The sequence below is a fragment of the Oncorhynchus mykiss genome, chromosome 10 (genome assembly GCF_013265735.2).
Source record: "Oncorhynchus mykiss isolate Arlee chromosome 10, USDA_OmykA_1.1, whole genome shotgun sequence".
NCBI classification, from domain to species: Eukaryota; Metazoa; Chordata; class Actinopteri; order Salmoniformes; family Salmonidae; genus Oncorhynchus; species Oncorhynchus mykiss.
The window spans coordinates 65,289,742-65,315,286 of NC_048574.1; the positions used below are offsets into that span (position 1 = coordinate 65,289,742).

At 44.4% G+C, this 25,545-nt stretch overlaps 1 protein-coding gene across 2 annotated transcripts in view; it reads right to left on the minus strand.

The window, feature by feature from the left end:
• Window positions 1-1,113: 1,113 nt before the first annotated feature.
• The window catches only part of LOC110534485 (WD repeat-containing protein 17), a 30,008-nt gene continuing 5,576 nt past the window's right edge, over window positions 1,114-25,545 (minus strand). Inside the window, exons 1-27 of one of the 2 annotated variants that reach the window (XM_021619361.2) lie at window positions 20,037-20,472; window positions 17,016-17,144; window positions 16,605-16,788; window positions 15,777-16,007; window positions 11,870-12,121; window positions 11,474-11,596; window positions 10,827-11,014; window positions 10,458-10,626; window positions 9,344-9,435; window positions 8,926-9,095; window positions 8,545-8,709; window positions 8,087-8,289; window positions 7,551-7,700; window positions 7,178-7,308; window positions 6,738-6,863; window positions 6,372-6,527; window positions 5,904-5,968; window positions 5,618-5,750; window positions 5,318-5,409; window positions 5,051-5,150; window positions 4,563-4,702; window positions 4,042-4,153; window positions 3,605-3,849; window positions 3,244-3,345; window positions 3,024-3,122; window positions 2,651-2,840; window positions 1,114-2,173 (exon numbers count right to left, since the gene is read on the minus strand). In XM_021619361.2, the coding sequence (XP_021475036.2) occupies window positions 2,054-2,173; window positions 2,651-2,840; window positions 3,024-3,122; window positions 3,244-3,345; window positions 3,605-3,849; window positions 4,042-4,153; window positions 4,563-4,702; window positions 5,051-5,150; window positions 5,318-5,409; window positions 5,618-5,750; window positions 5,904-5,968; window positions 6,372-6,527; window positions 6,738-6,863; window positions 7,178-7,308; window positions 7,551-7,700; window positions 8,087-8,289; window positions 8,545-8,709; window positions 8,926-9,095; window positions 9,344-9,435; window positions 10,458-10,626; window positions 10,827-11,014; window positions 11,474-11,596; window positions 11,870-12,121; window positions 15,777-16,007; window positions 16,605-16,788; window positions 17,016-17,144; window positions 20,037-20,087 (3,918 nt within the window). In that variant the 5' untranslated portion in view covers window positions 20,088-20,472 and the 3' untranslated portion in view covers window positions 1,114-2,053. Of the gene's footprint in view, window positions 2,174-2,650; window positions 2,841-3,023; window positions 3,123-3,243; window positions 3,346-3,604; window positions 3,850-4,041; window positions 4,154-4,562; window positions 4,703-5,050; window positions 5,151-5,317; window positions 5,410-5,617; window positions 5,751-5,903; window positions 5,969-6,371; window positions 6,528-6,737; window positions 6,864-7,177; window positions 7,309-7,550; window positions 7,701-8,086; window positions 8,290-8,544; window positions 8,710-8,925; window positions 9,096-9,343; window positions 9,436-10,457; window positions 10,627-10,826; window positions 11,015-11,473; window positions 11,597-11,869; window positions 12,122-15,776; window positions 16,008-16,604; window positions 16,789-17,015; window positions 17,145-20,036; window positions 20,473-25,545 lie in introns of those variants that run through there. The other variant, XM_021619363.2, reaches the window with a different exon arrangement.

Here is a 25,545-nt window from a genome sequence, read left to right on the forward strand (position 1 = left end):
AGTTTTAATTCTATGGATCCAGTATCCTAACAGCTATTACACTTGTAAGTCCCTAGCCGTGTACAGTACCAACTACCTACCCTTCTAGCTAGCTAGAACTAACTGTGATCCCTGAAATAGTACTGCGCAACTCAATAGGAATTACAGTCTTATGTACAATACAATAACCTATTCACAAGTTAAAATAAGTTAGGGCTAGGGTCCTTTTTTCTCAATTTCCGCCTTACTGACGTGCCCAAAGTAAACTGCCTGTTGTTCAGGCCCTGAAGCCAGGATATGCATATAATTGGTACCATTGGACAGAAGACACTTTGAAGTTTGTCGAAATGTTTAAATTATGTAGGAGACTATAACACAATAGATATGGTAGGAGAAGAGCGAAAGAAAAACCAACCGGAATTTTTCTTTTTTTGAGAGCGCATGGTTTTACAATGGAAAGTATAGGGAAATAATGAAATCTAGCTCCCAGTATGCAATTCCTATGGCTTCCACAGGGTGTCAGCACTCTATGTTCAAGGTTTCAGGCTTGTTTTTTCCAAAACGAGTAAGAATCCTGAGTTTAAGTACAAGGACACACTATTGGAAATTAGTGTATGCGCGCGCAATGAAGACAAGACCGACCTGCTAATATAATTTTTCTATTGAACTCAGATATAGCTGAGGATGCAGACAAGTGTACAATATTAAATATTATGGTTTGATTACAATTTAGGGTATCTGAGGAGTCAATAGAAACTTATTTTGACTTGTTTTAACAAAGTTTAGTGGTAGATTTTTGGATTCCTTTCTCTGCATGTTGAACGAGTGGATTACTCAAATCGATGGTGCCAACTAAACAGATTTTTTGGGATATAAAGAAGGATTTTATCTAACAAAACGACACTACATGTTATAGCTGGGACCCTTTGGATGACAAATCAGAGGAATATTTTCAAAAGTAAGTGAATATTTAATCGCTATTTGCGAGTTAATGAAACCTGTGCCGGTGGAAAAATATTTTGAAGTTGGGCGCCGTCCTCAAACAATCGCATGGCATGCTTTCGCTGTAATGGCTACTGTAAATCAGACAGTGCAGTTAGATCAACAAGAATTTAAGCTTTCAACCGATAAGACACTTGTATGTACCTAAATGTTTAATATCCATAAGTATTATGATTATTTATTTGAGTTACGCACCCTCCAGTTTCACCGGAAGTTGTCACTAGCGGGACGCCTAGCCCAAAGAGGTTTTAAATTGACAACTTTACAGGTCCACATAATTTTTTGGGGTCCAGCAGAAGTCTTATACATTCACAGTCAAACACAGTACTGTACAGACACGATGCTGCTAAGCTGTTTTAATGCGAAAGCAATCAAGTCCTACATCAATTATTTGATTGATTGATGCTAAGCTAAATAAAAGGCTAACAGGTACGTTTCTCTGTATTTGTTTGTTTGCTTTCGATCAACTACCACTGTAAGCCTACATCATCATACGCTTTGCTCTTGTACATGTATGTGTGCGGGCTAATTTCTGTAACAAACAGAAATGATGATGCAACATTGCGCAACGTTAAACCAACAGCAATACAACACAAATATGGTATTCATCAGTCAAATGATGCTGGTGCTATGACCATGAGCACAATAAGAATCACATAGCTCGTTGACTTGTCTGTCTGTGTACTGATGTGCACGTGACGGTGTGTCTAAAACAAGACAGCAGAACTACAATGGTCTCGCTCCTACATAGAAACACTACAACCATGCGAACCCTCTTTGTCAGTGTCTAAGTACGGCAACACGTTTTCTATGAGAAGCTGTAACACTGTTGACTGGATGACTTGTGGTGCACACATTGTAAAAAAGCACATAGTGGAGAGAACTCATTTTAAGCATCCTTCCAGCTCTCTTCTTTCGTTCTGGAACGTCCATCCCTTTTCCTTGTTTCTCTCAGGAAGAGCAGATGTCGGTCCTGACGTCGACCTTTTACGGTCGTGTGACCTTGGCCTCGGAGGCTGACCAATCAAATGCTATTAGTCCTGTAGCCCATCCTCGTTGGCTAGGCTGGCTCTTAGAAGGGGTTGAGACGGACACCCGTCCCCAGAGGTGAGAAAGGGTTCACTTTGGCCCACATAAGGGCGTCGTTCAATGATATGGCCGATTTACCGTCCTCAAGGAAAAACACAGGGCCCTGTGTGAAGAAAGGAAAACCACAGCACTACTTTTATTCTTCTACCATTGACCTTATCACCATGGCCTGCAAAACAGTTGAAAGGTTGAAGTAACGTCATCTCTCTCCCCTTGAATCACCAGAGGAAGTGACTGAGACACACTTGAAGCAGAAAGGCACTTCAAATCGTCGCTGTGGATACAGCTTGAGCAGCAATTTACTGATTACCACCCACATAGTGATTACCCACCACTAGGGGACTACAAATAGTAACCACTTATGGGTTATTTATAGCATGGTCCTCTTTACAAGGGGTTAGAAAGCATGGCGGTTTCAGGACTGGGTTGCTGCTGAGCCCTTTGTTTCCCTGACCCAGATTAAGCCTAGTCTCTAACCAAATTCTATGTCCTCCAAACTGTCCCTTTGTGACCAACGTATTTTTATGAATACACTTTGATTGATTTATTATTATTAATTGGTTGATTGCTTGAGGCTGACCTGGATCCTGAGTCCGGTAAAGCAGGAGACCTGGACGTCAGAGTGGCTGGGCAGGTTGGAGCCTGTGACATAGTCGGGCCCCTCCAGGCCCCTGAGTGGCTCCTCCTGGAGTCTGTCTAGCAGATGGGCATGCTCTGCCTTCTGGGCCTCTGACGGAGGGGTGTAAGGAGCCTCATCAGGACCCCTGGAGCTGGGTGGCATGGAGACAGAATCAAACGATTCAGACAGGTAAACACCGGTGTGTTTTAATGTCAGACTTTGAACCTCAAACTGTCTTGCTAGTCCAATACTTGGATGTGATGACTAACGTATTTGCCAGGCCAGAGTAGAGTATATCAGTGTCATGGATTGATAAGACAATTCTTCCACTCACTTGATGAGAGACTGTGTGCAGGCCATCCATGCCTCCAGCTCTACAGAGAGTTGCTCTATCTGTAAGGGAACAGACACCTCTCTCCTCTTCATCAACTGACTGGGGAGGAAGGTGAGAGGTCAGAGATAGGGCTTTTAAATTCAACGTTGAAGCATTAGGTGATGTAGGTTCAACACAGACATTTAGAAAGTGCTCCATACTGTGGTTTTTTGCATCTTACCTGGTGTACTCGTAAAGTGCAGGAACAATGCTGGAGTACTGTCTTCTGATGGCCAACAGTGCACCGATGTAGCCAGATAGGATGAGCAGCTCACTTCGTGCTCTATAACACAGAAAGAACATCCAAGGTGAGAGGGCTGAGGACCAATCTACAGCAGCAGACGTTCTTATCCAGAGTGACTTACAGGAGCAATGAGGGTTAAGTGCTTGCTCAAGGGCCCCTTGACAGATTTTTCACCTAGTCAGCTCAGGGATTCGAGCCATAAACCTTTCGGGTTACTGGCCCAACACTCTTAACCACTAGGCTACCTGCCTAGACCCAGGTGGCATTGTCTCACACATTCTGATTCCCGTTCACTTACTCAGTGAACTTGGCAAGTATGAGCCGGTCCGTTCTAATGTAACCCAGAAGGTCCAGGATAGGATGGACAGAGTCTACGGTCCAGTCAGAATCACTCAGCTGTTCTTTGACGTGGGCGATGCCAACAAGCAGGGCTGCCTCGGGTTCTAGACTCATTAGATAGTACTTGACAGCGTTGAAGATGTCTCCCTCGCTGACAGCAGACTCAGCTAACGCCTGACACTCTTCCAGACTGGGAAGACCACACTGAAACAACACCACCAATTATTAACATGCATTTTATACTTCAATGTTGTTGTTGTTGACATTTTCATGTCATATTCTCACTAGGTCTACTTCTATGTTTTTCTGTTTAAACAATAAGGACAGGTTTCCCCGACCCAATTTGGACTAAAACGGATGCTCAATAGAGTATTTCCGCTGAAATTCAGCACCAACCTTTTCATGGATTTGGTCTATCTCCGAGGAGCTCCCAGGGTAGAAGGCACACAGCTTGGCCAGCAGGACCTCGTTGTCTGGGATCATCTGGAGAAGGTCAGACGCCAGGTCCCTGGGAAGGAGAAGAGTGGTGACATCAGTCCAGTTGTTAGATTGCAGAGTACACATCCACACATCCCTTTGAAAACCTAAGCAGTCTTTAGGAATGAGGTAAGGTACTGTACAAGACCAGGTACAACCGGATGGAACAAAAATCAATCCAGAATAAAGTCAAATCCTTTATCGCAGTAAACATAGGGTTATGATACATGAAACATGTATAATACCTGCTTTCAACTGATGGAAAGCTACAAGAAATGAGAAGATGGAGATGATAAACAAATGCACTCTGTATATTCACAATCATATGGAGAATATATATATATATATATATATATATATATATATATATATATATATATATATATATATAATCTAGCCTGTCATGTTCATTAGAGTTGAGAGTTGTAATTGGCTTTTACCAGGTGGGTGTGGTCATGTACTTCCTGGCTAGTAGCTCCAGGACGTAGTGAGTGGCCTGATTGGCTGATTCTCCCAACACCAGCCCTACACACACAGCCAGCTCCAGCTCATTACCCCGGATCAGACTGGCCATGGCTAGCTGTGGGGGACACACAACAACATGATAAGTTATGCATCTACTAAATATGCACATTTATGTTCACATTCATAGGCATTAGTGCTCTGTAGGTTTTTGCTCCAGCCCTACATGTAAACACCTGATTCAGCCAATCAAGGGCCAGAGGAGCCGCTGATTAGTAGAACCGGGTGTATTGGCGAGTAGGGTTGGAACAAAACCCTGCAGGAGGGTAGCTCATGACCAGCTTTAGGTTTCAGGTGCACAACTAGCGTACGCAACGGTGAATGTTGTGTGTGTATTACAAGAGAACATACAGAGAGGATCATATACGTAACCTTTGACGCCATCATGCCCTGTCTGTGTGTTTACCTCAGTGTTGTCCACAGCCAGGTGACAGCAGGCCGCCAGCACAGCACGGCCATCTTGGAAATACCACTCCGCTAGCTCCTTACATACACACTGCAGTAGCCTGGAACAACAGAGATTACACTTCACCCTCACAAGCCTGGGGTCATGAGGGGATATTCAGTTGCCCAGTATGGATGCAATGCACCATGGACAGGAAGGTGATTACGTATGCTGTGGAACACACCAACATTAGGCCAAATGGTGTATTTTCATGTGAAAAGGACACACCCGTTATATGCCTGTATGTCGTCGCTGTTTGTAGTGGTTGTATGGTTGATTACGGCGGTCTGAGGAACGTGGATGTTGCCTTCACAAGCTCCCTGTACAAGAACAACAACAAAGGTATGACGTTCGACAGCAATTTGGCTGACTGAACCTTCATCAATCCAGATAAGCCAATTAACATGGTGGTATGTTGTTCCCTCCTTTAGAGAACAGGGGTTCCGATTGGAACCAATACATGTTTTATATTATGTTACTTTGTTTTCTAACTATACAATTAATCATAGGATGCCAATGTTGTCATACCTGAGCCACTAGCAGCGCCTCGTTCAGTTGACCCCTGGCAGTAAAGAAGTTGACCAGCTTCCTCACGTCTCCCGTGGCGATGCAGTACGGGATGACATCATGGTTTTCTTCCTGCATCAGCTGGTCTGCTCTTCTACGAGGACACATGCATTGAGGAAGGAAGTCAACAACCACTGTTGTGGTTCTAATTGTAAGCCGCTCTGGATGAGAGCGTCTGCTAAATGGCTCAAATGTACATGTAACCATAAACATGCCTCTTGAATTGACAAACTAACTCAAAACATACCGTTGCATGAGTTTCTTCCAATACTTTATGGATACACCAGGGGCAACTGACAATGCCTTGTCCCACTGACAAATACAGAAAACATGACAAACATCATTATGTACAGCAATTAATGCTGTGATTGTTAATTTGACACCCTTTAATGGGGGACATACTGTAATGCCGTATGAGTCCATGTATTGTTCCTGATACACCCATAGTTGTTCTACACTCTTAGAAAAAAGGTTCTATCTACTACCAAAAATGGTTCTAAGGCTGTTCCCATATGAGAACCCTTTGAATAACCCCTTTCGGTTCAAGGTAAATCCCTTCTACACGGAACCCAAAAGAGTTCTACCAGGAACCAAAAAGGGTTCTACCTGGAAGCAAAAAGGGTTCTACCTATGGGGACAGCCGCAGAACCCTTTTGGAACCTTTTTTCTTCTTCTAAGAGTGTAGCCTAGGGCCTAAAATGAATCCATCCATTACCTCTCCCAGTTCCACCATGAGTTCACAGTATCTCTGGATCTGCCCCAGTCTCAGATGGATCTCTGCTGCGTCTCTCAGTCTCTCCTCTTTACTGGGAGCCCCGATCCCCCCGCCGAACTTAGACATCTTCACTATGGTCAATTCCTGGGCCTCAGACTACAGAACAGACACATTGAAATGTGTACTGTAAGTGAATAGTCGAAACGTTTGATGTTCTTTTGAAAAACAAACCCCTTAGAAATACGACTCATACGCTTGGTCCAAAATCACTCCATCCCTCCATCCCTAACCCTTGGATGTTTGCAGATCTGAATGGACTGGACCATGTGTGAGATGAGACAGTCAGTCAGTCAGTGGTTGACTTACGGTTTTGAAGCGGACCAAGTGTTTCATGTGCATGATGCCCTTGCCGTAGCTCTGGGGAAGCAGACTGTCGTCCTGCCCATTGATCACTGACACCAGGTCCCACAGGTTATGACTGCCCCCTGGTGGCTGGAGGAAAGAACACAGAACAAGTATTCATAAGCACGTCATAAGAGTAGGTAGTATGTAAAGTACAGTACATAATACATGGTGATTCCAGTAATATGTGCTAATATTACTACCAAATAGGAGTACTGACTTAGAGATTTATCCATAGGTTATTTGATACCTGATGATGTAAAACTATACCAAGGAACAAACGACTATACTTCCATCAAACCATCAGATTAAAACCATGTGTCTGGACTACAGGAATGGAATAACTAAATGACTGTAAATAGAGTGCTATTGATTTAAGGAAAATTGCGAGTAAATATACTCACAGAGAAACATTCGGAGAACCACCTGAGTTTCTTCACCCGTACTTCACTGGAGAGTTTATCCAGCTCCTGCTTGATGTCTCTGGACACCTTCCCACAGAGCAGAGGGGTAGCACCAGGTACCATGGCCCTATCTGGAGGAGAGGAGGGGATATAGTACTCTACCATGCAGACACACACAGGTTCAGAATGATGTCATTCAGAATAATGGTTCTTGTGAGGCTATGTCGTGTTTGGACTGATAAATATTTGCGGTATCACTCTCTCACGGGGGGAGACAGAGTTATGAGCAATCAACATATTGATGTCATGAGTAATCAACACTTCTGTAACAATATAGTCATAGTAACTGGTGGGAGAGTGATAACTGACTGACCCGTGTTGCCGATGATGTCATCCCAGCTGTGGTCAGCCAGGACGTTGACCAGGAGCGGAGCGATGAGCGGAGTGAGGGACCACAACCTGACCGTAGAGTCCCGGGAACATGAGGCCATGGTGAACGGACGGCTGGGGTGGCAAGTCAGGCCTGGAGGAATCAGATCAGGTTACAGCATTGCAGACACAGTGTCAGTGTAGAAACAGTACCTTACATTTAATTTCACATTCATTGGCCTCTATAAAGCATTGCAGGTTTCCCCAACTGGTGGTCCCCAGATACTTTTATTTGTCCCCCAAAGTTTGTTAACAACTCAGCTCCAAGTGATTTGAATTTTGATTCCCACGCATAATAGTAGGAGTTATGTGATTGTATGCAAACGCAAGCAAGGTTTGAGATGATAATGTTTTAGTCAAATATGATATGTTTGGGCTTCTGGTCAGTTTGCAGTCTAGAAATGATCCTGGGCCCGTGGCTGAGTCTATTTGATGATGGCTGCAGTGTGGTGTTCCTGATTCATTACTGAGGACCGGTACCATAAACATCAGCGCCGTGGTCGTAGCAGGTGTCCAGGCAGGTTCCGTCCCTGGTGTCCCAGACTTTAATGGTGTAGTCCCAGCTGCCGCTGGTCAGCAGGTAGGGCACCTCCGTGTTCCACATCAGGCCTCGGACCGGCGCCGTGTGACCACTCAGCACGTTGATACAGGCATCCTGGGTATAATCCCAGATACGCACAGTCCTGGAGAAGGAGGGAGGGGTTATATACGGACTCCAATGTACATAATAGAGTGACTACTCAAACCAATGGCATCTGTATTGATAATGATAGCATATCAAATAACTACCTGTGTATCAGTATCTGGACAAAGTGTTTGCCATACATTATTCAGGTACTGTTACACATTGGTGGATGTGATAAATCACCCTAATGCAATGTGCTGTGAGACTCAGTGAAAGAACATATATGAATAATGTATTAATGTGCTGCGTGTACCCGTCATCTGAGCCACTGCAGAGAATACCCTCTCGGAGAGGAGACCAGCGCACGTGGAACACCTTGGCCAGGTGACCCGTGAACACCTTGAGTGGCTGGTCAGAACTGGTGGCCAGGTAGTACACACGCACGTTTTTATCCTCACAGCCCGTGGCTATCATGTCTCTGGGAATGGAGAGAGAAATAAAAAAAGAGTGAAAGAGAGAAAGAGACAGACAGAAGAAAGAAAGAAAGAAAGAAAGAAAGAAAGAAAGAAAGAAAGAAAGAAAGAAAAAGAGAGCGAGAGAAAGGATAGATCTAGTAGAATATAGGTAACTAACTGTATCTTCCAGTATACTTGTTATACAGTAATGAAGGTGAACTACACAAGTGGACTCTTACTTGTTATTCTGGCTCCAGTCACAACCAAACACAGCAGCAGGGTGCTTGTACTTGTGTAAGATCCTGCCGTCGATGGTCCTAATGATGCAAAAGCCGTCGCCACTACATGTGGCTATTCTCTTAGAGTCCTTATGGCTCCATGCGATACAGAAGATACCATGATTCCCATGCTGTTGAATACACAAGGGAACAAAAAGTCTAAAACGTAAAAATAAATATTGATAAACTAAAGAGATCATTGATAGATCACTCTACTAACCTTTTCACACTATCATGCCGACCCGAACAAAACTGTGCTGGCTAGTGGATGCGTGACCAGGCTAGCTCAGTACAGCTTGGTTTGGTTTAGCTCGGTTCGGCTCAGTAGTGTAAAAAGCCCTTATGACTGTAGTGTTTTTCGTCAGTGTTGTTGACGTACCTCATTGAATCGTGTGATCATCTTGCCTTTCTTCACATCCCAGATGAATGCACCGTTCCGGGACGTGGCTCCGGCTATGCAGTTCAGGTCTCCTTTCGAAGAACACACACAAAGATAAAAAGAGACATATTTACGACTTCCAAATGAACGAACGCAAGAAAGCGCAACATGTTTCATAACTGGTTTGAATCATAAAAAAAGTGCATAAAGTTGACTTCTTAATTTATATTCAGTAAATCATTATTAATGGGAAAGAACTCAAGGTAACACTTTGCTTGAAAATATATACTTAAGGCAGTTTTCAAAATAAAAGTCAACATGACGAAATATGATATATAAAGGGTGTTTCGAATTAGAGCATGGGAAGGTCAGAGTATGAGTGCATACTAAAGTATGCGCACTGGGACATGCGGGCACTTCTCGGCGGCGTACTCCATTTGTACATGTTTTGACACGTGCATAGACGCAAGCTTCAATGGAAAGTGTGCACAGGAATATGACGCAACCATGTAAAAAACAAACACGCTCAATTATTGAAAACAACGGGCATTATTTGAGCTGAAGCGAGAAAAAATAAACTGACTACAATGTTTTTTTTATATATTAAGAAATGCATGCTGTGTTATTTTTTGGCATGTTTACCTGCCTACAATATCCACTGTACTGTGCAGAGATAGCAAGACTAGTAATTCAATAGGGGGACTTGTTAGCTACTACTGTTAGCTAGCTAGATAGCCACGAAGAATTGACATCAACCTTGCATAACATTCGATTTAGGTCCTTTTTGTCTGTTAAACTGTCTGGTTAGCTAGATTATTACGAGTCACATATAGCTAGCTGATAGTTATGAAGTAAAACATTTGCTTTGTGTATGTCTTGTTTCGTCTCTATTGTTGCCATTGTCCTGCCTGGAAGAAGGTTCACTGAATGGGGAGGTGCAGCGTGAGGTAGTACAGTAGGGGGGTGCTTCTCAAATGTCATGTTTTGTGCGTTCTCCACACTCTCGTCCTCGGAGAGTGCACTCGGAGCACGAGAGTGTGGAACAACGGTACAATGCATATTGAGAAACACCCAAAGTTTTATGGTCTGTGTGTGTTCTCTCCCCATGTCTTACCAGGAGCCCAGGACAGAGAGTAGACCACACCCTCGTTGCCGGGAGACGTATAAACCGCTGTGAGGGTGTTGATGTCCCACACCTTAATGGTCCCGTCAAACGACGCTGTCGCCAACAGGTTGGGGTCGTCTGGCTTGAACTTACAGTCAAATATGGTCTCAACATGACCCTGAGAACAACATATTGTTTCATGGTCAGGTCTTCTTCAACGTGAACTGGATTGGGAGTTATGTACAACAGAAATCCAGACACAAACAAGAAATAGAAGAACGCCCTTAGCATCATCCCAATTTCCCTACCTCCCTTGCTACCACTTGTCCTCCCTTCTTTTCACCCCCCCCACCCAATCTCTTCCCCTCCCTCCCTCACCAGGTCTCGTAGGAAGTCCCACTTCTTGGCTCCCATGTCGTAGAGCCCCACCCCTCCATCCATGAAGCAGCAAACAGCGTGGCCCGGGGGGAGGGAGAAGGCCTGGTTCTGGGATAGAGTAGGAGGAGGAACAGCCTCACTGGTGGATGATGTGTAGTGGCTCTTTGTCGGGGAGATGGAGCTCAAGGCTAAAAAGAGGGTAGGAGGCAAATAATGGCAGGGCCAGGAGGGGTCATAGCAAGAATGGGGAAAGAACACACAAAAGTTGCAGTTTTTCCAAGAGATATTGCAATCTTATGTCACAAGATCAGTCATTCATATCCAAAACTCTGAAGTTATTGTTCCCTTTTAGAAAAAAGGGATCCAAAAAGGTTCTTCCGCTGTCCCTATAGTGTAACCCTAGGTAGAACCCTATTGGGTTCCATATACAACTCTTTGTGGAAAGGGTTGTACATGGAACCCAAAAGGATTATGCCTTGAAACAAAACGGTTTTACCTCGAACCAAAAAGGGTTCTTCAAAGGCTTCTCCTATTGGGACAGCTGTAGATAGCACCTTTTTTTTCTAAGAGTGTGCTGCAGACTTTGGATTCTACCCTAATTTGTGGATTATTAGAGCTAATGTGGCAGTAGTGTGTCAGATGCTTACATTTCTTGGCCGGGGGAGAGTTTAACACATGTAAAGCATGGAAGCCGGTCTTCTTCAGTTTAAAGTTGTCCAGCGGTGTAGATCTGGACACGTTCCATATCCTCAACACACCAACTTGAGAATCTGGGAACAGAAGGAACACGTTGGAACAGTGGTATTGACAGTTCTAAAGGCCTGAGCCTTACACACCTGACCTCTAGCTACCTACACTGATAAACATACCCGACCTCGTGTAAAGAACAAACCCAGGGCTGTGACCTTACCGTAACCCCCAGCACCCTATGTCTTTACCTCTAGTGATGAACAGGCCGGGGGCACTGGGGACCCAGCTTTCCCCTCCCCCTACACCCAACCCATTGTACCCTACCCGTAAACCCTACCCCAATATGTCCTTACCTCCAGTGATGAACATGCCGGGTGCACTGGGGACCCAGGCCAGACACTGTACAGAGGCAGCTGAACTGGGGAAGCTGAAGGTAGTGACACAGGTGAGCCCCTCTGAGTCGACCATTCGGATGCCATTATGCTGGTTGGCCACTAGGAGGTAGTCTGTAGACAGGGGATCCCACTCCAACGCTGTGACCGGGTCCTCCTCGTCCGTCCCCTCTAAAGACTCTGGGCGCAACACGTGCTTCTGGTTTTTAGATCCTAGGACAGGAGAGGAGACCTGCTGCATCAACTGACTAAATAAAGTCACCACAGCCCCTAATGAAATACCGGGAGGTACCAAATAAAGGTTCTCATGTGGAAGAAAGAGTCAACAAATACATATTTAAAGGTTGTGTTTTTTCTTCCTGGAACTGATTCTACTGATAGCAGCTATTTCGAAGAAGGGTCTACAGATGTAAGATCTTCATTTGATCACTCTTTTGTTACTGAGAATTTTCCTGCACAGCAGGAAATGCAAACTTGTATTGTATTCAAGGTTTTAAAAGGCTTCTATAGTATGTCATTTTCACTTTAAAATGTCAGTCTTGATTTGCCCTAACAAAAAATGTATCAACCTCTACAAAACATATCCATGAATTATAATCCACATTATAATTCACATTTCCTGTTGCTGCAGGATTATTTTCCTGCTGTAGCAAACTGGCTCAAATTAAGATCCTACATCTGTACTTGCAATAATTGTAATATGTGGTTGTTTTTCTGGATAAGACTGTCTGCTAGCTAAATGACTCAAATGTAAAATTGTTTGTAATAGGGAAGCGCATGCCCGGTTCTTGCCAGTTCTTGCCAGTTCTTGCCCAGCCCAATTGAGATGCAGCCACGGTCGAGTATGTCTATAGTCTATTGAGATAGCCTCAGTCTAGAGTACGGATGTGAGTACGGATGTGTACTCAGTACGGATGTGTATTGTGAGTACGAATGTGTACTGAGTATGGATGGTACGGATGTGTACCAAACTCACTAAAAGTGGCAGTAATAAAGCCTCTCTTGAAAAAGCCAAAACCTTGACCCAGAAAATATAAAAAACTATCGGCCTATATCGAATCTCGAATTTTAGAAAAAGCTGTTGCGCAGCAACTCACTGCCTTCCTGAAGTCAAACAATTTATATATGAAACGCTTCAGTCTGGTTTTAGACCCTGTCATAGCAATGAGACTGCACTTGTGAAGGTGGTAAATTAACTTTTAATGGCGTCAGACCGAGGCTCTGCATCTTTTTATTTAACATGGCAAGTCAGTTAAGAACAAATTCTTATTTTCAATGACAGCCTAGGAAAGGTGGGTTAACTGCCTTGTTCAGGGGATGAATGACAGATTTTTTTCTTAGTCAGCTAGGGGATTCGATCTTGCAACCTTTCCATGACTAATTCAACACTCTAACCACTGGATTACCTGCCGCCCTGCCCCACCCTGACCCGCCCACTAGGCTACCTATCTGTCCTCGTGCTCCTAGACCTTAGTGCTGCTTTTGATACCATCGATCACCACATTCTTTTGGAGAGAGTGGAAACCCAAATTGGTCTACACGGACAAGTTCTGGCCTGGTGTAGATCTTATCTGTCAGAAAAATATCAGTTTGTCTCTGTGGATGGTTTGTCCTCTGACAAATCAACTGTACTGTAAATTCCGGTGTTCCTCAAGGCTCCGTTTTGGGATCACTATTGTTTTCACTATATATTTTACCTCTTGGTGATGTCATTCGGGAAACATAATGTTAACTTTCACTACTATGCAGATGACACACAGCTGTACATTTCGATGAAACATGGTGAAGCCCTAAAATTGTCTTCCCTGGAAACCTGTGTTTCAGACATAAGGAAGTGGATGGCTGCAAATGTTCTACTTTTAAACTCGGACAAAACAGAGATGCTTGTTCTAGGTCCCAAGAAACAAAGAGATCTTCTGTTTAATCTGACAATTAATCTTGATGGTTGTACAGTCGGCGCAAATAAAACTGTGAAGGACCTCGGCGTTACTCTGGACCCTGATCTCTCTTTTGAAGAACATAAGACTTTTTCAAGGACAGCTTTTTTCCATCTACGTAACATTGCAAAAATCAGAAACTTTCTGTCGAAAAATTATGCAGAAAAATTAATCCATGCTTTTGTCACTTCTAGGTTAGACTACTACAATGCTATATTTTGCGGCTACCCGGATAAAGCACTAAATAAACTTCAGTTAGTGCTAAACACGGCTGCTAGAATCTTAACTAGAACCAAAAAATGTGATCATATTACTCCTGTGCTAGCCCCTCTACACTGGCTTCCTGTTAAGGCAAGGGCTGATTTCAAGGTTTTAAGGCTAACCTACAAAGCATTACATGGGCTTGCTCCTATCTTTCCGATTTTGTCCTGCCGTACATACATACACGTACGGTACAGTCACAGACGCAGGTCTCCTTACTGTCCCTAAAATTTCTAAGCAAACAGCTGGAGGCAGGGCTTTCTCCTATAGAGCTCTATTTTTATGGAATGGTCTGCTTACCCATGTGAGAGACGCAGACTCGGTCTCAACCTTTAAGTCTTTATTGAAGACTCATCTCTTCAGTAGGTCATATGATTGAGTGTTGTCTGGCCCAGGAGTGTGAAGGTGAACGGAAAAGCACTGGAGCAACGAATCACCCTTGCTGTCTCTGCCTGGACGGTTCCCCTCTCTCCACTGGGATTCTCTGCCTCTAACCCTATTACAGGGGCTGAGTCACTGGCTTACTGGTGCTCTTCCATGCCGTCCCTAGGAGGGGTGCGTTACTTGAGTGAGTTGAGTCACTAATGTTATCTTCCTGTCCGGGTTGGCTACAACTTCGGTTGTGCCATGACGGAGATCTTTGTGGGCTATACTCGGCCTTGTCTCAGGATGGTAAGTTGGTGGTTGAAGATATCCCTCTAGTGGTGTGGGGGCTATGCTTTGGCAAAGTGGGTCGGGTTATATCCTGCTTGTTTGGCCCTGTCCGGGGGTATCGTCAGACCGGGCCATAGTGTCTCCCGACTCCTCCTGTCTCAGCCTGGAGTATTTATCCTGTCTTATCCGGTGTCCTGTGTCAATTTAAGTATGCTCTCTCTAATTCTCTCTGTCTCTTTTCTCTATTTATTTATTTATTTATTTCTCTCTCTCTCTTTCTTTCTTTTTTTCTTTCTTTCTTTCTTTCTTTCTTTCTTTCTTTCTTTCTTTCTTTCTTTCTTTCTTTCTTTCTTTCTCTCAGAGGACCTGAGCACTAGGACCATGCCTCAGGACTACCTGGCCTGATGACTCCTTGCTGTCTCCAATCCACCTGACCGTGCTGCTACTCCAGTTTCAACTGTTCTGCCTGCGGCTATGGAATCCTGACCTGTTCACCGGATGTGCTACCTGTCCCAGACCTGCTGTTTTCAACTCTCTAGAGACAGCAGGAGCGGTAGAGATACTATGAATGATTGGCTATGAAAAGCCAACTGACATTCACTCCTGAGGTGCTGACCTGTTGCACCCTCAACGACCACTGTGATTATTATTATTTGACCCTGCTGGTCATCTATGAACATTTGAACATCTTGGCCATGTTCTGTTATAATCTCCACCCTGCACAGCCAGAAGAGGACTGGCCACCCCTCATAGCCGGGTTCCTCTCTAGGTTTCTTCCTAGGTTCTGGCCTTTCTAGGGAGTTTTTCCTAGCCACCGTGCTTCTACACCTGCATTGCTTGCTGTTGGGGTTTTAGGCTGGGTTTCTGTACAGCTCTTTGTGACATCAGCTGATGTAAGGGCTTTATAAAGGGCTTTATAAATAAATTTGACTGATGGATTGACTATCCTTAGACTATTGAGATGCAGCCTTAGTCTAGACTACCTAGAGACTATTGAGATGGCGCCTCAGTCTTACCTGGCTGGAAGATAGAGAGGCTCCCGTCTGTGTGTCCAAACACCACCTTGCCCTTCTTGACGGGGTGCCAGCGGAACAGACAGATATCAGACAGGAAGCTGTGTGCCTCCTTGTGGATGGTGACGCCGGCGTCCAGCCCGCTGATGGCCCACAGGTAGAGAGGGCCCCGGTGGGACACAAAGGCCACGCCGTCACCTGCGTTCCAGCACCAGCTCAGAGACGCTGGGATGCCTGGGTGAGGGTACACAAGGGTTGGAGACACATTAGATACACACACACATTAGATACACACACACACACACACACACACACACACATTCACCCCCTCACCCGCCCACACACACTCTCTCTCTCTCCTAGAAAAACAAATAACACCAAACCACCCAGTCGTCAGCCATCTCCCTCCTGATAGAAGTCAGTGTAGCAGCAACAATAGCCAGTCCTAATGACATTACTAAGCACACAAACACTTCACTACACTGAGTCACCCTCCCAAGGCAACCCAACCTACTCTCTCTAGCCTCTCTGACAAGTCTCCCATCAGTAGTGTCTAAAGAGGAGCCTACTCCCAGGTAAACTCCCTTACCACTGGTCCACAGTCATTCCTCATTTCCATTCTGATGATTGATCAGAACCAGTATCTTTTGCGTTATACAGACCATGTGTCTCTATGTTCAGTACATTTGGTGTTATCTAGTCTGGCCACAGCTTTCCGCTCCACCTTGTTTCACTCTATTTCAAAACGTTTTCTCCCGACTGAACACACACCTCTGGCCCACCCACTCCCCTGTACATCTGCCTCCACTGGGCATAGTTCATTATCAGTACCTTTGGTGTTATCCAGCCTGGCCACAATCTTCTGCTCTGCCACGTTCCAGATGATGAGCAGATTGTCAGCGCTGGCGCTGGCAAACACGTCGGGGTTGTGTGGGCACCACGATATGGCCGTGATGGTCTTCTTGTGCTCTGACATGATGGCTCGAAGCTTGAACTCATTGTATCTGTGGTCCAACTGCATGGGTGCAGATACATTGGTATTGGTGTTGCATATGTAAACAGATGGAGTGGCAGAGATAACGATAGATAAGGAAAACGTCAATGACAGAAATCACTGGCAGATTAGACATCTCTTTTGAATGTCCTTTCAACAGAGAAGTGAGAGAGCACACGCAAAGAGAGACGCACGCACGAGCACACACAAACACACACACACACACCGATGTTTGCCAAGCTAATTACCTGGTAGACATATATAGCAAGTGTTGCACAGTAAGCGAACCGGTCTTCACTGGCAGCACACACATCTTTGTTCCAGGGCTGGCACCCGGCAGCCAGCAGGCCCACCTGTTTCACCTGGGACATCTTTATCTGCGACACACAGAGAAGAGAACACAGGCAATGCTCTGTGATTCTTGTTCATGGATTGAGGGATACATTCAGGTCTAAAGTATGTTCTGTTCTCATGTACTGTACATCAGTCTTGCATTTCAGAACTGATAATACATTAAAATGGCTTACTATTTAGCTGTAATAGGCCATTCTCACAATAACAGCACAGTTGCCTTAAATGCGTACTGATAAGAAACGTAGTTTGACGTTTCACATGGAGCGCCAGTCACTTTGTAAGCAAACAGATTCGAGAGATGTTGTACATGAATCAGTGAAAACACCAGCATGTAAACTCAGCAAAAAATAAACGTCCTCTCACTGTCAACTGTGTTTATTTTCAGCAAACTTAACATGTGTAAATATTTGTATGATTCAACAACTGGGACATAAACTGAACAAGTTCCACAGACATGTGACTAACAGAAATTGAATAATGTGTCCCTGAACAGAGGGGGGGTGAGAATCAAAAGTAACAGTCAGTATCTGGTGTGGCCACCAGCTGCATTAAGTACTGCAGTGCATCTCCTCCTCATGGACTGGACCAGATTTGCCAGTTCTTGCTGTGAGATGTTACCCCACTCTTCCCCCAAGGCACCTGCAAGTTCCCGGACATTTCTGGGGGGAATGGCCCTAGCCCTCACCCTCCGATCAATGGAATTAAGATCATCAGGGCTCTTCGCTGGCCATGGCAGAACATTGACATTCCTGTCTTGCAGGAAATCACGTACAGAACAAGTAGTATGGCTGGTGGCATTGTCATGCTGGAGGGTCATGTCAGGATGAACCTGCAGGAAGGGTACCACATGAGGGAAGAGGATGTCTTCCCTGTAACGCACAGCGTTGAGATTGCCTGCAATGACAACAAGCTCAGTCCGATGATGCTGTGACACATCGCCCCATATCTTGATGGACCCTCCACCTCCAAATCGATCCCGCTCCAGAGTACAGGCCTCGGTGTAACACTCATTCCTTCGACAATAAACACAAATCCAACCATCACCCCTGGTGAGGCAGAACCGCGACTCGTCAGTGAAGAGCACTTTTTGCCAGTCCTGTCTGGTCCAGCGACCATAGGCAACAGTGTTGCCTGTGATGTCTGGTGAGGACATGCCTTACAACAGGCATACAAGCCCTCAGTCCAGCCTCTCTCAGCCTATTTGCGGACAGTCTGAGCTGTGAAGTTATTTGGATTTTTACGAATTATCTTTGAAAGACAGGGTCCTGAAAAAGGGGACGTTTCTTTTTTTTTGCTGAGTTTATGTTGGTATCACACAGAGGAGGCACACAGCAACAGCAACAGCCTTGAGACAGTCAGATTCCCCCTATTTACATTTCTCTCTCTCGCTGTCTTTCTCTCGCTGTCTCTCTCTCTCTGTCTATTTCTTTCTCTTCTATTTGTTTTGTTTTGAACTGTTGTTTATTCAGGGGAACCCATAGAGACCAGAGTCTCATTTGCCATGGTGCCCTGAGGACAACAATACAACACATTCAAAATGATCAATACAAATGAAATAAACTACAAATTACAGAATCAACACTGCAGCTTCAAACGCCACAAATACAATTATTTACATGAAATCCAAACAGTTTCAATTATCATTAGATTAATTCAACATTAAAGTCCTGAATTGCCCTACAGGCGCCAGAGAGTCAAGGTGTACATGTAGTGAGTTTTGTAGGCTATTCCAAAAAATGGGGTGGACTAAAACTGAAGGAGGATTTACTTAGATCGATAAGTACTAGTGGAACCTTGAGAGTTAACCATCCCTGTGAACGGGTTTGGTGTCGCGCATTTTACATTTCGAACAGTACGTTTGGTAGGTCGGAACCTCTACGGGACCGGTGTCCCTAAACCAGGAAGGTTGTCGCTCAATATGCTGGCTTTGTAAGCGAAAAGGGAGTCATGACGTGATCTAGGCGACTCTAATGAGGACCAGCCAACCTTTCGATACAGGATGCAGTGACACGTAGTAAAACTGTAACTTGTGATGAAGTGAAGGGCGCTGTGGTCGACGGCATCCAAAGGTTTAAGAGTAGTGGCTGCTGCATCGCGATAAATGGTGTCACCGTACGTTTCTTAAACGTCAAATTACTGTCAATCCAAAAGCCCAGATAATTATAGGCGGGAACCTGCTCCATGAAAGAACCATCCAATGCATAAATGTGTGAGCCATCTCAAATATTTCTACGAGAATTAGAAAACAGCATACATTTAGTTTTTAAGCACCAATTTTAAATCGACAAGGTCCTTCTGCAAGGAGACTAAATCAGATTGCAGCTCCAAAAAAAACTGGTCAGCCGTAGCAACAGTAGTGTACAGTGACATCTGCATACAGATGAATGTTACCAGTTTTTGCAGATAGACCAATATTATTTATATAAATAGTCAAGCGGACAGGTCCCAAAATCGACCCCTGTGGGACGCCTTTAGTAATATCAAGGTAAGTTGACTTGACACAATCAGAAAGCACACATTGTTTCCTGTCTGACAGAAAGTTGTACACTCAACTTTCGTGCCAGTTCCACTACTCTTAAACCTTTGGATGCCGTCTACCCTTGTGCCCTTCGCTTTATAACAGGTGACAGTTCCTGCATCCTGTATCAAAAGATTGGCTGGTCCTCATTAAAGTCATGTAGATCATAACCTGTCTTCTGACTCAGCCAGACAGAAACAGAACATAACAGAACCCGTGAACACGTACATAGACAAAACACATTGACAAAACGCATTGAGAAAACGCATCGATAAAAACGTATCGACAAAACACATTGACAAAACGCATTGACAAAACGCATAGACAAAACACAGCTTGACTCCTCCCCTTCTCTCTCCTTCCCTCGTTCTATCTCCTCCTCCCCTCTTTTCCCTACCTTTACGTCGGCATCGTTCTTAGTATACCACTCCAGATTGTCTGTGTCCATTTTCCAGAAGGATCCCTTCACCCTCCAGTCTCTCCAAAGCAAGATTAACAAAGCGCTCTGTTAGAGGGAAGGTAGCTAGCTAACAGATTGACAAGGCTCTCTGTTAGAGGGAAGGTAGCTAGCTAAGAGATTGACAAGGCTCTCTGTTAGAGCGAAGGTATCTAGCTAACTGATTGACAAGGCTCTCTGTTAAAGCTAAGGTAGCTAGCTAAGAGATTGACAAGGCTCTCTGAGAGCGAAGGTAGCTAGCTAACAGATTGACAAGGCTCTCTGTTAGAGGGAATGTAGCTAGCTAAGCTTACAGAGCTGAGGTGTGGTGATGTTGTCACAGCGAAGACAGAGCCGGCGAGTGAAGAGAGCCTTGTGTGTTTGTCTCAGAGATAGAGACGGAGGAGTGTGTGTATGTGTGCGTGTGTGTATGACTGTGTGTGTATGTGTGTGTGCACTCATTGACTGGTGCAGCATAGTTGTGTGTGTGTGTGTATGTGTGGGAGACAAGTGCAGCCCCCGCCGGTAGCCAGGCAACTGCAGCTCCCTGTATTAAAATGACGTGTCTTATAACTCCCCCTCGTACACACACACACACACACACACACACACACACACACACACACACACACACACACACACACACACACACACACACACACACACACACACACACACACACACACACACACACACGCGCGCGCACACACACACACACACACACACACAGCCCGATTCACACATACATCTGTGAACCTACTCATGTACCATGATGATAAATCCCCTACCTATACACACCTACGCACAATGCACACACACAAACATACAAGTACCTACACACACTCAGGAGCGTAACATAAACAATACACACTTCCTCGCCCTAAACCCCTGACTGCACACCTCACTGACTGCACACCTCACCCACAACCACCTAACTAACCCGGCACAACCTCTAGCAGGGACCCACCGTTCCCCCTTGCGATCCCCAGTTCCAGTCTCCTGTGTTGCTGGCTCTCTCCTCCGTCAGAAAAATGGTAACAATGCAATCAGCGTAATGGCCCCTGCTGATAAGGACACAGTGGAGAGATCCCTCACTGGGTCTAGAGAGGCTAACAATCTCTATTATAAAGCCTCAATCTGCATGACAATGATGGTGGAAAAAGACAGGATGCTGGAGATAGAGATATTCCTGACTTTGAGTATCGGATTGGTCTCTAAACTCATCTGAGGATCTGAGATTGGTTGAGGGGGCTTGGAGGGTCTTCATATGATATTTTACAGAGATAGAGAGGAGAGAGAGAGAGAGAGAGAGAGAGAGAGAGAGTTTGTGTGTGAGCTGGAGTGTGCGTTCGGAGCAAATGGAATGGCATCAAACACATAGAACCCATGTATTTGATACCATTCCAGCCATTACTACAAGCCCGTCCTCCCCAATTAAGGTGCCACCAACCTCCTGTGGCATCCATGTATGTGTGTGTGTGTGTGTGTGTGTGTGTGTGTGTGTGTGTGTGTGTGCGTGCGTGCGCGTGTGTGTGTGTGTGTGTGTGTGTGTGTGGACAGGACAGTAGATACGGTAATGACTGGAGACACACTTGTCTCTAATTAGCAGGAGAATGACAAATGTACCTTCAACTAATGAATGAATGGATTAGATGGAGAGTCAAGTGGTAGCTCAGTTGGTAGAGCATAGTGTTTGCAACGCCATGATAGGGGGTTTGATTCCACGGTCCACCGATAAGTTAAAAGACATGTATGTACGCATGACTGTAAGTCACTTAATGGTATATGTATTATTCTAAGTGTGTCATGTGGTGGACATGGGTGGAGGAGAAGTGGATGGATGTGTAGGTGGGTTTGTTCGGTGATGCCGCGACTATGTTCGTGATCAGACTCACATCCCAGCACCCTCGGCTGCGGGGGTGAGCGACAGAGAGGAAACTTGGTGCAGCGTTACCTAGGCGATGGAGGCAGACTCAGGAAGGCTGTTCAACTGAAGTAGCCCTGAGCACTGCTTGACTGAGAGAAAAAGAGAGACGGGGGGAGAGAGAGAGAAGTGGGGAGAGGGAGAACAGACAGAGAGTGTGAGTGAGAAAGAGAGGTGTAAGTTGCTCATCCTTACTGAAAGAGTTAAACCATCCATTCAGAGTATGAATGATAAAATCATAACTATAAAACGGGTGATTTGAGCCCTGAATGCTGATTGGCTGAAAGCTGTGGTATATCAGACAGTATACCATGGGTATGACAAAAAACATTATTTACTGGTACTAATTACATTGGTAACCAGTTATAATATCAATAAGGTATTGTGGTATATGGCCAATATACCAAGGCTAAGGGCTGTATCCAGGCACTCTACATTCCGTAGTGCATAAGAACAGCCTTTAGCCGTGGTGTATTGGCCATATACCACACCCCCCTGGGCCTTATTGCTTAAGTATAGACTAATGACACAAAGTCCTGCTTTTTTGCCGAGTTGCCTGACAATGCACTCTCCGTTAAGCTACATTATAAATACTACAGCTACAGCAAGTCGTTAGACTGCTACACCAATCTCTTGATGAGACTTGTCCTGCAGGACTACTTGGCTGGAAGCCCTACACACTGCTGTGGTGAGGGTTTGTTACTGGTCACAGAGACCAAGGACAATCCAAGGAGAGGAGCACAGCAGGACGAACCAGTCCACAACCGAATAAAGAGTTTTACAACGTTCTATCCTTTTCTTGAACCCCTCCCATTCTCTAGTATGACGCCTGGCATGTATGATCAACAAGTCTAATGAATTCAATTCCTCACGACAACCAAGTGAATTCATATGTTTTTGAAGACGACTGGAATGCAAAATGCAAGACCGCGGTTATGTTCACTGGATAAGATTATTCAGACTCCTAGGCCTACATCAGCTCTGCACATGAAAGCTGGGGTGTTTTCAAAGGCTCTATATCACTGCAGCCACGTTGCCTTACCGCCAAGGGAAGTACAGCCGTACGGTTTAATTAGCCACCAAAGGACCAGAGGTTTTTGCAACCTTGCAGCAGCACGATCTACAAATGCCAGTCATATGCTGCCTCTCTCTCCACTTTGCCGTCGAGTCCCCCCCTTTCCTTCTAACTCTGGGAATTTCATTTAATTGATTTCTGGAAGATTAGGTCTAATTGGCATGAAATGTAATGGAATTTACATGACCAAAACAAATGATGACAAGAATAAAAACTCTCTCTCTCTGCCTTAGGGTTGATTTTGAGTTCTATAAAATGATTAACGGTGTGGAGATGTTTCAGGAGGTATGGGGGGGTCAGGTCGGTTGTCTGTACAACAGGAGAGGAGGGGTTGGATGTATGTTTGTAATGTGGTGCTGGATTGGGAATTGTATTGTACTGTGTTGTTGTGTACTGTGTAATGTGATTGTGTGGAGGTTCGGGTGGCACGCAATGTGTTTTTATGGGGGGTTATTGTGTTGTTTTTAGTGGAATGAGTCTCTCTCTCAATTCAATTCGAAAGGCTTTATCGGCACGGGGAAAAAAGATAATAAACAAAAGTGAAATTAACAAAAGAAAAATGAACAGTTAACAAACGTTTCAAAGGAATAGAGACTTCTAAAATGTCATATTATAGCTACGTACAGTGTTATAACAATGTGCAAATAGTTCAAGTACAAAAGGGAAAATAAAAAAAACATGAATATGGGTTGAATTTGCAATGGTCTCTCTCTCTCTCCTGTCTATTCTGACAAGCTAGCCGTCGGTTGATCATGAAGAAGAGAAGACTATATCATTCACCTCTATTTATTCCTTCTGTTCACGGTGGAAAGAATGAAGGATGTCCACACTGACAATACACACCAGAGTAGTTTTCCAATACACACCAGAAGTGTTTTCCAATACACACCAGAAGTGTTTTCCAATACACACCAGAAGTGTTTTCCAATACACACCAGAGGAGTTTTCCAATACACACCAGAGGAGTTTTCTAATACACACCAGAGGAGTTTTCCAATACACACCAGAGGAGTTTTCCAATACACACCAGAAGTGTTTTCCAATACACACCAGAGGAGTTTTCCAATACACACCAGAAGTGTTTTCCAATACACACCAGAGGAGTTTTCCAATACACACCAGAGGAGTTTTCTAATACACACCAGAGGAGTTTTCCAATACACACCAGAGGAGTTTTCCAATACACACCAGAAGTGTTTTCCAATACACACCAGAGGAGTTTTCCAATACACACCAGAAGTGTTTTCCAATACACACCAGAAGTGTTTTCCAATACACACCAGACGTGTTTTCCAATACACACCAGAGGAGTTTTCCAATACAAACCAGAAGTGTTTTCCAATACACACCAGAGGAGTTTTCCAATAAAAACCAGAAGTGTTTTCCAATACACACCAGAGGAGTTTTCCAATACACACCAGAGGAGTTTTCCAATACACACCAGAGGAGTTTTCCAATACACACCAGAAGTGTTTTCCAATATAGTGTTTATGGACATCTCTTTTTATGGAAACACAAGAGGCAATCAAAGTTGTGCAATGAAATATATGAAATAATCTGTGAAAAGTGTTGCTCTCGGGCAATTCCACGGCAACGGAATTGCGCTGAGAATGAGATTTTTCACTTTAAAATGGATGCCAAACAAAAAACATTGATTCAAAAGTCGAACAAACCATACAACTCTACGCACAAGGACTACTTTTGACACGTTACACTGAACATTTGACTAAAACACAGTGACTGGAAGAACTGTGGAGATTTTGGTAACAGAATGTTAAATATCTGCTCTGAATTAAGATTCAAAGATGTCTGCAGAAATAATGGAGTGTCAGCTATGACATGACACTTTAACTTTGAAAAATTATATTTTGGTATTGAACTACAGTAAGTGAAGTGGATTTACAATCGGTAACGGAATTGCAGGAACGGAATTTCATCATGGGTCCATGGTCTGTACTATACTGAAGTGCATAATTATGGATATGAATGTCATTCTCTTCATGGTGATGTATCCTAACCAGGTACACAAAGGTAGAAATGTGCAATATCCTCCTTCACATATTTGGGTATTATTCTACACACTATTACTTTACTGTGCTTTTGGCTTCTGACCGGACCAATCATAGCCGTCTATGTTTCACAAGTTTGAACATCAAAGTACAGCACAGAAGAGCTCAGTAGTGTAGAGTTCAGTACAGTACAGTACAGTAGAGCAGAGCAGAGCAGTTCAGTAGAGTAGAGTAGAGTAGAGTAGAGTAGAGTAGAGTAGAGTAGAGTAGAGTAGAGTAGAGCAGAGCTCAGTACAGTACAGTACAGTAGAGTTCAGTAGAGTAGAGTAGAGCAGAGTTCAGTACAGTACAGTAGAGTAGAGTAGAGTTCAGTAGAGTAGAGCAGAGCAGAGTTCAGTAGAGTAGAGTAGAGCAGAGCAGAGCAGAGCTCAGTGCAGTAGAGTAGAGTTCAGTAGAGTAGAG